Consider the following 12207-nt stretch of genomic DNA (forward strand, 5'->3'; position numbering starts at 1 on the left):
CTAGCTTCTATTTCATATGAACATGAGTTTCATATGGTGTTCAGTGATAAATCCATTTATAGATCTCTTTAAATGTGCAGAAGTATCCTTGGTATTTAAAGCAAAGCCTAGCATTCCATTTTTACTTACCTTTTTTTAAATGATCCTGTCTGACATATGTTTGGTTTGTCAAGTGATTAACTCAACGTTATATGGAACTCATTAATAATACCACTTAAATGATCCATCAAATTTCCCATTTGAGACAATAAAGAACCGTACTCCTGTTGAATGGTGGTATCGGCCAATTCCCGATGAGCGATTTCTGCTATATTCTACTATATTTTACTGTTCATAAGAAGCATTAACGCAAAGCCCATTAGAGATACAGCTTTTAGAAACAACCAATTAGAAATCAGGAGATTGTGGAACTGAAATATAATCCAATGATTTAAACCTATAGGAATTAACCCAAGACATCTACAGATCAATTATGATTCTTCTCCACCCAATTCAATTTACATTATTGTCTGTCATCACTTTTTTTCTCATAATATTAAAATATTTTGATTACAGATATATAAAAGCTTATTCATACGATAGTATCAGAATAGTAATATACAGGTATAGCTTTAATAGTATCAGATTATACAGTATATAGTTGGTGGAGAACACATGATTCAATATTAGGGGTGTACGATTGAATCTTCTGTACTGAGCAGAACTAGAGTTCAGTGGTAGATATGATAGGCTGAGCAGCCTGTAATGTAGATAAATCTGCTCATCTTTCTTATCTCGTATGCTCTGCAATAATGTATTTTCACTGTGATAAATGCAATACTTTGTAATAGAGTTCTCACACAAAGAAAAATATAACAGCAGTTTAACGAGTTAAAACAGTCCAAAGAGAAAAACATCATTTTCTGGGATACTTCTGCCTTGTATGGTGCTTTTGCTCTCTGCTGAAATCTTCTGGGTACACAATTTCAGTACTCTATCTTCACAAGATCCGGGTTTCGAGTTCAGAAGTCATTGCCTTTTCATTGAAGAGAGCAAACCTACAGTATATTTAGTTCAGAAAAGTCAAGGGCCATGCTTTTCACAATCAGTGTTTCATCTTTTTGTTTGTGTTTTTTTTTCCCTGTCATTGGATTGCTTCCTGTCACTTGCCCTCGCAAAAATAATTTTATTGGAATCCTAAACTATTTTGATATAAGGATAGGAAGGTACAATGACATCACTTCGTACCTGAAGCTTTTTACAAAGCAATAGAATTTAATATTTTCACAAAGTCGTTGTGTAATGAGCACACCGTTGATCCTATGTTCAAATATTCGACATTAAATATTTCAGGCTTGATAAACACGAAGACGACAGGATTAAAATAAACGTTTCTTAATACACACAAACTGAATCTGTTAGGAGCGGGGAACGGTGTATTACGGGGAACTCTGGGGATTTCCTGACTAAAATGACTTTTTAATTACCCTGCAGTCATTGTGGTAAGAAAAGTAAAAATGAAAGAAAAAACAAATACGTAACTCCTTCAAATTAAAGAACGACAAATAGCGAAAAGCTTATAATGGCGTTTGCACCTATAATTATTCGCCAGACAATGGCAAGATAATATATTTAAAGGGAAAACGATAGCACTAAGACCTTGGGGCATCCATCCATCTTAACACAGAGATGATAGATAACTACGATAGTGCTATAGACAGTTCTAAAAGTCGGAGCTGGAGTTCATGATATCAAGATCAGAAGAGTGTTCAAGAACCGAAAGAGCTTTTTGACGGACGCTGCCATTCGCTATGAAAACGAAATACGATCCTCTCTCCGGCTGGAAAAGGGGGTGTGGAGCAAAGCTATACAGTTAAATTGAAAAGGCTGGTGAGAGTTTTATTCAGAGAACGGAGTTAACTGAATAAAAGGTAAGAAGGGAGATCATTATTCTAACTAGGTATCTTTCAGAAACATAACAAGTATAATGGAAGACCTTATGCAGTCCTGGTATGAAGACCTACTGACCGAAAAGGACGGAAAGTTTGCAAAGTCCAGTTTCATACCAAATGCGTTTTCTCAGTGCATACAGTAAATGATGGGGCTGGCAGTAAGGCTTCGATAGCTGTGTAAAAACATTTTACGGCGAACGACTTCAAATTATTAGAGTTTGGTAAAATAAATCAGTGTAGTACTACTCAGTGTATTTTATTAAAACAATAGGGAACTCGCTGCAACATAATGTGAAAAGGTTCGTTGAATGTTACCTGTAAGCAGTACTTATTTCTCTTATGAACTTGAGTACCTCTGTGCGTCAAGCGAATGAAGTTATCTTCTTAATGATAGCTTTTACTGGAGTAGTCAACATTCTTGGTTGTATTTATAATGTAGACCTTAGACATCTAGGAGTTGAATTTCAAGAGCAGCTTTAGTCAAAGATAAGCATCTTTTCACTAAAAAAGTGTTGGATAGTACATTATATACTTTTCGTTCTCTGAGAAGATCTTCACAACTCTGAAATGTGGGTATTAAAACAGATAATTGTTGTTGGTAATATTTTCTGCAGTATGTAACAAATAAAAACAAATGTATACGGGAAAGTTAGGTGCTTTGTCTCAGTAAATTTCCCTGTCGACTTTCAGTTACTTTAGTAATAGTTCAGTCAGTTTCGTTATTGTTGGTATTATCCCCAATCGTATTGCTAATTAGTAGCATTAGCAGCACAATGTTAATATGGACCTTTTATACTTACTGTACATATATTTGAATTCTAAAACTAAAGAAGTACAAGAGCACATCATGAAATCCCTTAAGAGGGGGGTAAAGTGTCTACGATGCTATTTCAGAGTAATTAGTGTATTACGTTTTTCAAACAGTTATAATATTTAATTGCAGTTGGTAACGACTAGTTTATGCTTGTTGCTCTTCAGATGCTGACCTCCGGACTAACCTGTATTATTTCAACATCATGAAATGGCGCACCTTAACCCCCCCAAGAAATCTGTTTCTTTCTAAATGTTTTAATGAACGAAATCGTTCGTCTCCACTGCAACACTCCAAATGACACTTGTCCAGTGACAAGTAAACCAGGGTTTTATCTCGGAAGTCAAACTCCCACGATAGACAGCACTTCGAATGCTGAATATTAGCGTATTCTGTACAGGCTAAGAATCAAGTCCTGTGGAGTAAAACTAAGGAATCATGAAGTGCTCTCTCACAGGCTTTGGAAGATAGTCTTTATGATCAGTGACCTGACCAATTAGAAAGACTCTATTTACATTCTGTTCGATTAGCTGTAGTTTGGAAAAATGGAGAACAAAATGAGATGACCCATTTCTTGTATTATTTCATCACAACACAGAATATTTTAATATTTCAATACTTTTCTAGCCAAGGTGCAAACCCCGAAATTTTGTGAATATGGCAGAATATGCTCAGTTCATGCTTGTGATCTGTAACTTCCAAAACGTTATAGTTTTATGTTTTAAATTGTTCTTTCCAAAAGCAGACTCACAACTTCGGCAATGGCTTGTTATTCTTGAAATTGTAGAGCACAAAAAACAAATGGCAGCTATTGAATGATAGTCCACAATTTTTACTTTCAATAGGTTTGAAACAATAATAAGCCGTTTTGTACCATGCAGTTAGGCTTATTTCAGTGTGTACAATCTATTTGGAAAGTTAATGGACACCATTTCAATGCTGTAGTGTTTTAAGAAAGGTTTGTTGAATGCTTTGGGCAAGCAGGTAACGCTGTGTTTGCTATGTAATTTACATTACATAGCAGGTTACTATGTAATTTAGTGAAAGGGGGAAAATACTTTCATATTTAATTCATGTCCAGCCGAAGCTCATGTGGCAAGTGATGTACTGAAAACCCAACTTCCGAAACCAGAAAGCCTGAGTTGCAATTCAGACAACATTTATAACTATTTTTATACTCCGCCTGCTCTTATCATAATGTACATTTCCCACTTACTCTTTTCTTATTATGAAATTAACAACTGAGTACTAACATAGCTTTTGAAACCAATATAAGCTGTTACAACATGAGAAATAGGAGCAACCTTAGAGAGTCTTGCATGTGGAAAAAGACAATGTAGTTTGTGAAGTCACCCTTGAAAGTGATAATGCCTTTTTTTCAGCATCTTAACACTATAAATTACTTCATCTGTGAGCTGAACACTATGTGTGTGCTTTGATGGCAAATGAATAATTTCAAATCAAAGCCGGTTTCCTGTTCTCCTAAATTATTGCACAGGCCTGTGTGCAGTGTGTCCTGTGGTTACACTGGGTTTCAGTCCTGTTTAGATCCAACTGTCTCATAGAAAAGATCCAATAGAAAACATATGAAACCAGATATTCTGTTTGCGTAACCCTCCTAGCTGTCTGGACTGTTCCAGCAAATGTTTAATAACATAACGGAGTTTAACACATACTTAGGGAGCAGCACCTTTTTCCATAAAGCTATAATCGTACTGAAGAGGATCTGGCACACATTTTTGGAATTGATGGCATGAAGATGTTTTCCAAGTTTTATTTTGAGTAATTGTAACATGATGTAATCTTACAATATGTGGAAATCAAATAGAAAGAAAGCAATTTATTTTTTGTATAAATGATATGAATCAACATACCGTATAATGCATAGACGTTTATAAGATTTTCATAAGCCTGTTTTTTAAAAAAAGTTCCAGAAGCACTGTGTAACTTCAATTTTATTTTATTCAAACGAATACAGAATGTATGGAAAAGGATAATTATACAGTACTTTATTCACTTTGTTATTTTAGACAAACGGCATTCGTAAGGTTCAGGAAGATTTGCATTGTACTTTAGGACCAAAACCAAGGTTGAAAATTCCCATTTTAGAGCACTTCTGAAAAATATTTTGAAGTTCAATGTAATGTTTGCAGAACAAGAATGCCCCACGAGTTGACAACCATAAAAGATTGTTTTATTAATTTTATAAGGGGGCACCCTTGAAATGTGATAAAAAGACTTGGATTTGCAAGAACAAATCTGCAGGTTGCTATGTAATTTAGTGAAAGGGAATAAATTGGTACCTTCATTGCAGACATTACCTCAAGCCTTTTGGCATTTTGATATGTAATAAAATCAGATATTACTGTTCCACATTAACATTTTGTTTTCAATGTGGAACATTTTTGGTTACCATCTTAAAATTCATCCTCTGAAAAAAAAAAACAGGCCCACAAATAAGGGAATTTTAAAAACATTATTAAAAGGTGTACCAGGTACAAAATACCTAATTCAAAGTGTGGAGCAGTGGATAGAGTTCAGGATGTCTACCTGGAAAACTGTTGGTTCAGATACCTGGCAGGATACTCTGGTACCCTTTAGCAAGATACTTTATGCAAATTGCTTCAGTAAATTAACCAGCTGTATAATTGCAACCAAATGTAAGTCACATTGGAGAACAGTGTGAAGCACATTAAATTGGACATACTTAAGCATGATTTACAATGTATGTACATGATTTACTGTGAATATATCATAAATACTTTATATAAGCTACACAGCTGTATAGTGTAGTAGAAAACCAAAAGATTTGCGAGACACTAGTGCACTATTCCAGTTGATGTTTTCTTTCCCATAAATCTTACACGTGTTGAACATGCTATGAAATTCATTTTTGGCCTGGGGCCTTCTTGTGTGGCTATTAAGGACTCAGTGTGTCTGTTGTTGTAACAAGCTGTTAAGTGTAAAGAAGGTTATTGAACCTTGATAGTTAACAAGAGAGTTAAGGAGATATTACAACTGTTGAAATGTATAGATTTAGGGCAGATTTTTTTCAGCATGGAATAAACCTATTACTTGTTCCTTTGCATATATTCATATTGTACTTTCATTTTAAATATTTAGGATTTCTGCATGTCAGTTTCAGGGATCAGCCTTCTTTTGTCCCTTCCCACATTTGACATAAATAAAAAGATCAGTTTGATGTTTTTTTTATAGATCTGTGTGTTGCAGATTACAAAAAGTCCAGTCATACATTCTTATTACTTTTTCTTCTGCACTCGGTGGCATGTATCCTACATGTGTCCTCATACAGCCAGTATTATTAGCAGGTATTAGCAATTCTGGAAGTGGTTAAGAATGAATGAGTGAGAGACTTAGTCATACATACGAGATTCCAATAAAGCCAGCCACACATCCTGTGTTACCTTACAGTTTGTTTATTGAGAAACTTTCTTTCTTGTTCAGACCTCAGCAAGAACAACACCCTTTTGTTAGTGCGGCCTAATACCTTATCTGCTGCACAATTGTGTTTTCCTAAATTAGCTGTTTTGTTTTCTTTTCTGATCATAAAGGAAAGACGGAACATTACCCATTGTGTAAAGAATGTTCTTTTTTGTTTTAGCTTGCTGTGAAAGAATTCCAGTGCTGATGAAGTTCTGAAGGCTTGTTTAAGTGCTACCGCAATGCTATCCCTACTCCATAGCAACTTTAAAAAGCTGGCTGCTTCGGGCTTGTGCTAATCGGATGACCTGTTTGTCACATTCAATGGTCACATTCAATGATGTTGCTCCAATAGCATTGATCACATTCAATGATATTGTTTCTTCTGTATGTGACCTTATACATCTGTCACATGCACTGCTTTAATACAATTTTGTAGTTCAAGTATCAGATGTAGGAAATTATTCCTTATATGCACTGTATTCTCACACCTCAAGCTTCCTAACAGGTGTAAAGTGTATCTGGAAAAGAGCAATGGTGCATATGCTATATACTGTAAAGTAATATTACACATGTCATGCTTTTTACTGTTTATTTCATGTCTGTAAGAAATATGTATAGTAGAGAGAGGGAACCTACTGTAGTCCATTAAAATTTCTCTTATCACAGTATTATAAACTTTGTTGATTGCCATCCGTCCTGGCTTTGTTGAGCTGGCAACCGGAGTATAGGCTCAGGCTGTAATTTCCTGAGGGCTGACATTTCAGACATTCCCAGTGAGTGGTCTGAGGGCATTAGGAAGCCTGAGCTGCACGATTCTACGCTAGGTCAGGGCAGCATCAGATAGCGTTTCTGCCATGGTTTTGTTGCAGTTCATAAAAGAAGCAGGAGGGTTTAAGATCAGCAGGTTCATTTCGGACACAGAGGAGGGCATATGAATTCCTGGGATTTACTGGGCTAACTGCATGTCTTAGATAACTGCAAACAGGCTAGCTGTCACATTAGGTAAGAAATACAGAGAAGAGGTAAAGAACAGAACTGCTGGCATGTTCTTGGATCAGTACTAACCAGACATTGCATGGTAGGTCTTTTTCTATTTCTAGTTGAAGAATATTTCACTTTCATTTGTATCTCAGAGGGTCTTTTAATTGAGTTTGTTTTCAGCAAGAACTTACACATAATAGATAAAATGTTGCCTCTTGTCTGAAAAAGAACAGCCTTATTTGGTGTGGAAAACCCCAACTTTTCAACAAATGCAAATTCCTTTTTCAAGCATTCCTGTGTTGCCAGAGAATGTTTTGCAATGCAGCATAAGTTCTGTCCTTCTCTGCCTAAAAAAAAGGATCCAGCTGCATCTGTTTATACTGCTATTTAAAAAAAAAACATTCCACAGTTGTTTCCAAGGTGAACCAAGGTGGTTAGGGATCCGAGCATATTGCCTAGGTAGTAGGTACTTAAAAGAAAACTTAGCTGCTTGGGTACCCAGTTCATCTAAATTGTATAAAGAGGGATTAGCTTCTTTGATTTTTTGTAATAGGTTGTGCGTGGTTGGGGAAAAAAGGAAATAGGTTTGTGAATAGCTCATCCTCAGTGGTACGGTACATGATTGTTGCATTAGGGTGATGAGCAAGTAAAAAAAATGAAGACACTAAATAGATTCCAAATTATTTCAGGGATTATAGTATAGAGACAGTTTGTCTGGCTAAGGGAGGTGGGGCCTAGCAAAGGTGTAAGAAACAGCTTCTAATATTTCAGCCTAATATTCTCCAGGCAACTGTTGTAACATAGACTAGACACCATCAGGCCAGACAACCACATAAGATGCATTGTTAATTTCTGCTGTCCTCAGGGAAAACAGAAGTACTTCTTTCCGGCAATTCATCAACACTACTATCTAGAGGACATCTGAAGTACCAAAGGCATTCCTTTTCTTAGATTTGGGCTTTTAGTACTGACTCACACTATGCCTATACTTCTGCATTGGAGTGGATTCATGAACTGTATTTCTTTATATCACTTATTTGTTTTGACGTACTTTTTTCTCGAAAAAGAAGTGCTCCATTTTAATTTGTCTCCTGAATATCTCTTTTGTTTTAGGCAATGACTGATCTTCTAATATTTTTTTCTAGCTTTTAGCCTTTAATCAGTAGTTGACTCAATTTAAGATGTACAGTATGATTCAATCGGATTATCTCCAGTTAAAAGATTTCCCTGCTTATGAAAGCCATGATAGAGGGACTGGTTAGGGAAAACATATGACAGCTCATTTTTGGCATAGAAGGCACTGGAGTTCTGACGGCATGCTAGGATTTCATGCAACACTCTTCTAGGTAGTTATGGAATGTCCTGGGATGGATTACTACAGATGGCTCTGGAAATAACTGCACAGATAGCATTAGCAGTATACTGTAGGTAACAACAAGAAATCAATGCCGTGTTCAATAAATGGATTTGACAGATTTGTAAATGAATGCACAGAGGTTTTAAACCCACAAACGTGACTGTTGCCGAGGCTGGGGTTAGCGTTCCCTTAGAAATAAGAAAATATGTTTTACTTTTTGAGTTAAATAGTAGTCTTCCCTTAAAGCACTTATGACCAAATCCAAGAGATTACTTATTGGCAACAACAAAAATAATGAAAAACAGCGCTGGTTAACATTATTTAAAAATAGTATGTCTAGAGAGGAACTTTAAATCTAAATATATTCAAATGCTGTGTTGTAACACATTGTTAATTTAATGCAGTGAAGCAACCAATGTTCTCATACAGTATATGTGGGAGGCAAATACAGTCACATAATTGGTTTATATATTTTAAGATACTATGTATATTGTGGCCAGTTTTCTTGTGGCTCGAAAAATAATATTGGACTATTTTATGTCACTTTTCATTTTGTGCTGCACTTAATAGGATTTACACTTCCAAGGACTTATGTATTCATGTAATTATCTCAATATCTACAGGAAAGTACAGAGCACCAGGTTTTAGTCCATGGGGTATCCGGTTACAGTTGTGATACATTAATAATGCAGTATAACTACATACAGTAGCATTCAACAGGGAGCTGGTTGTTATTTTGTGTTGTTATTCAAGTTCTGACATTCCCATTCTACAGGTTGTGTTTTTATAAAAATCCTACGTAAAGGTGTGTCATTTTAGGCTCTTTTAACAATGCATACAAAAATGTCTCAAAATCTGAACTCAAAATTAGTTCACATTGAATGCTAAAACATGTGCTCATCAATGCACTCTAAAAACTACAATGTGCTACCTGACCCCAAAACTTGACGTCTCGTAATAACAGCCCATTAGATGTAATGGATCGCCTTCTGGAATGGTATTAAAGTTTGATTATTTGACTTGCTTAGTGACAGCAGTTAGTGTTCTTTGAAGTTCACAAATGGAGAAGAGCTGTAGCCAGAGAAGTGTGGGTGCCGGGAGTTGTGACTTTCTAGACTAAATGAAACAATTGCTCTGCTAGCTTTTCATTTTAACATTGTAGGTTGTTATCTTTGATCCTTCATTTTAAAGCATCTAATACTTTGGCAGAGAGGCTGTTTACCATCACAGACTTGTTACAGGGCACAGACTACGATGCTTCTCTATTCCAGGAACAGCCTCCTGATTTGGATTAGAGTTTCCTTTAATGTCCCCTTCTTGATTTCCCACTCACTACATGCTCAGCATAGTTATAAATAAAGAAGTATAAAAATTATCTTGCTGCAAAGAAACCAATAAACAACTGTTTCTGTAGTTGAAAAGAATTATTATTCTGAATAAAGCGAGCAACATGCTTAATGTACATTGACCATCTGAGTTTAGGCAATAAAAAATAATACTGGAGCTGCCAGAGAAGCAGTTAAAAGGCAATATTTTTAAGTTTAATGTTTAAGGAAAAATACTCTTTATGAATTTAAACTTTTTTCCTTGTGTTAGATATTGCATTTAAGAACGGTAAATTTTCCACATTGTTTTAAACTATTATGTTTCTCCTGAAATGTTTACTGCAGCCTTCTATATCAATTGGACTTCCTGTTTGTTTTATTGAGGTCTCTCTTTGTTTTAATTGCAGACCTTTCCAGAAGTGCCAGTTTATCTGAAAAAGAGCTGAAAGAAGCAAGAGACAGGAGTCAGATCATAGCTGCCCAGCTGACAATACCAACCAACTCCAGCTCCAGGGGAGTGCAGCTTTTCAACAGGCGGAAGCAAAGGGTGAATGCCTTCACTCTGGTCAGCTTTGGAAAAGGAGTCCAGCAGCAGCCTGGGGGGAACAAGACACAAGGACCTCTCCATAATAACTCTGTAACATGGGAAGAAAAGTGCTCTGAAGGAACAACTGTAGAATCGAGCCCTTGCAGCAGTAGCTCAAAGACCAACTGGTGTCCCGGGGGAAGAAAATATACAGGGACTGAAACAATGGCGGAACAAATTGGCGGTATCCACGAGGTGGAAAATACAGATCACTTGGGCAAGCCAGAGATTCTCCCTGTGGATGGGATAGATGAACTGCCAGTGCAGCCTTTTTGTGAGAGTTCAAGCACAGAAATTAAAGATGAGCCTCCCAGTGATGTTTATAATATTAGTACAGACCAGCCAGCTAATGGGCTAGAGGTAACTGAGACAAATGGGACGTGCGCTGACATTTTGGTCAAACCTGCAAAAATTCAGAATGGATGTTCAAGCACTGCAGACGTAACCTTATGTCTAACTAAACAACCACCGGCTATCACCAACAGAACAGCAAAGCCATTTGGCTCACCAGCTATGGTACGGTCACCAGAGGCTAGAAGTCCAGTGATAGATCTTCTTCCACCAGCTCCAATTTCAGCTGCCCCTCTGCCTACCTTTTCAAATCCCCCCCCTGTGTCCCGAGTCATTTCACCATCTCCTCAGTACACATCAAACATCGGTGCAAGTCTGACTCCGGCGTTTGTGCCTCAGCACATCAAGCAGCCAGTGCCTGTCAAAACGGGGATTCTGGAAGAAGGCGCTGCTCGTCGGGCGACCAGAAAGTCAATGTTCACATTTCAGGAGAAGCCCAAACTGGCCCCCAATCCAGAGCTCCTGTCCCTGGTGCAAGGAGTGGACGAGAAGAAAAAGCAAAAGCAGCCATCCGAGCACACACAAGATGAGGAACTCTTGGCTCTCGGCGCTGAGGCTTCCAACTTCCAAACCAAAGCAGATTCAGAGGAAGTCAAAGTACCTGAATGGTCTACGTGCTTGAAGAGCTCAGGAGCAAGAGTTCGGTCTGAGCCCAAACCAGCTCAAGGCCTGATGAACGTGGCAGGGAAGGGAGCAGAGCTGTTTGCGAAGCGGCAGTCTAGAATGGAGAAGTACGTTGTAGAAGCCCCATCGATGGTAGAAAATTTTGGCAGATCCCCGTCCCCGACTATGTCCCTGCCACCTTCTTGGACATTTCCATCAAACATGCCAGGACGGGTTAAAGCCATGGCTAGCTCTTCCCATTACTGTCCGAACCCATCTAGGACTTCCAGATCTTTGGCTGCTGCTAGTTATGGAAACCAGGAAAGGTCAATGGTGGAAAATGGCTGCACCAAGAAAGAGATGGACATCATAAAGCACCAGCCCTATCAGTTAAACTCCTCTCTGTTCATCCTCAACCCAGCCAAAGACCCAATGAGTTCTTTACCCAAGGCAGCACCACCACCTAAGCCCATGGTTCTTGATAAGGCTTACACAAGACAAGCTTCTCTGCCGCTGTCTCCTCCTTCACCCTCTCCACTCTTCACCTGCCCAGCACCCTTTAGAGCAACCAAAGGCTTTTCTCCTCAGATACCACCTAGCCCAGTCAATGGAGTGGGAACCGTGGATTTCAGACCAAGTCGGGAGCCAGAAGTTGTCCATATAGCCTCCCCGGTTTCTGCTTTATCTCCAGAACGGGTATCGTCACCAAAACCTGGTATCCACACACCAAGACCTACATTCTCTGCCAAGAGGGCAGGGATTGAACCACAGGTGTGGAGGCCTTCCTTTTTCTTTAATTAATCGACAAATATGAACGA

The 12207-nt window shown here is 37.9% G+C and overlaps 1 protein-coding gene across 2 annotated transcripts in view; it reads left to right on the plus strand.

Moving 5' to 3' along the window:
• LOC102696382 (synaptopodin) overlaps positions 1–12207 on the plus strand; it is a 32705-nt gene that overhangs the window by 12560 nt on the left and 7938 nt on the right. For both annotated transcript variants that reach the window (XM_015349788.2, XM_015349789.2), the window contains exon 3: positions 10257–12160. In XM_015349788.2, the coding sequence (XP_015205274.2) occupies positions 10257–12160 (1904 nt within the window). The remainder of the gene's footprint in view (positions 1–10256; positions 12161–12207) is intronic.

Source organism: Lepisosteus oculatus, chromosome 11 (assembly GCF_040954835.1).
Source record: "Lepisosteus oculatus isolate fLepOcu1 chromosome 11, fLepOcu1.hap2, whole genome shotgun sequence".
NCBI classification, from domain to species: domain Eukaryota; kingdom Metazoa; phylum Chordata; class Actinopteri; order Semionotiformes; family Lepisosteidae; genus Lepisosteus; species Lepisosteus oculatus.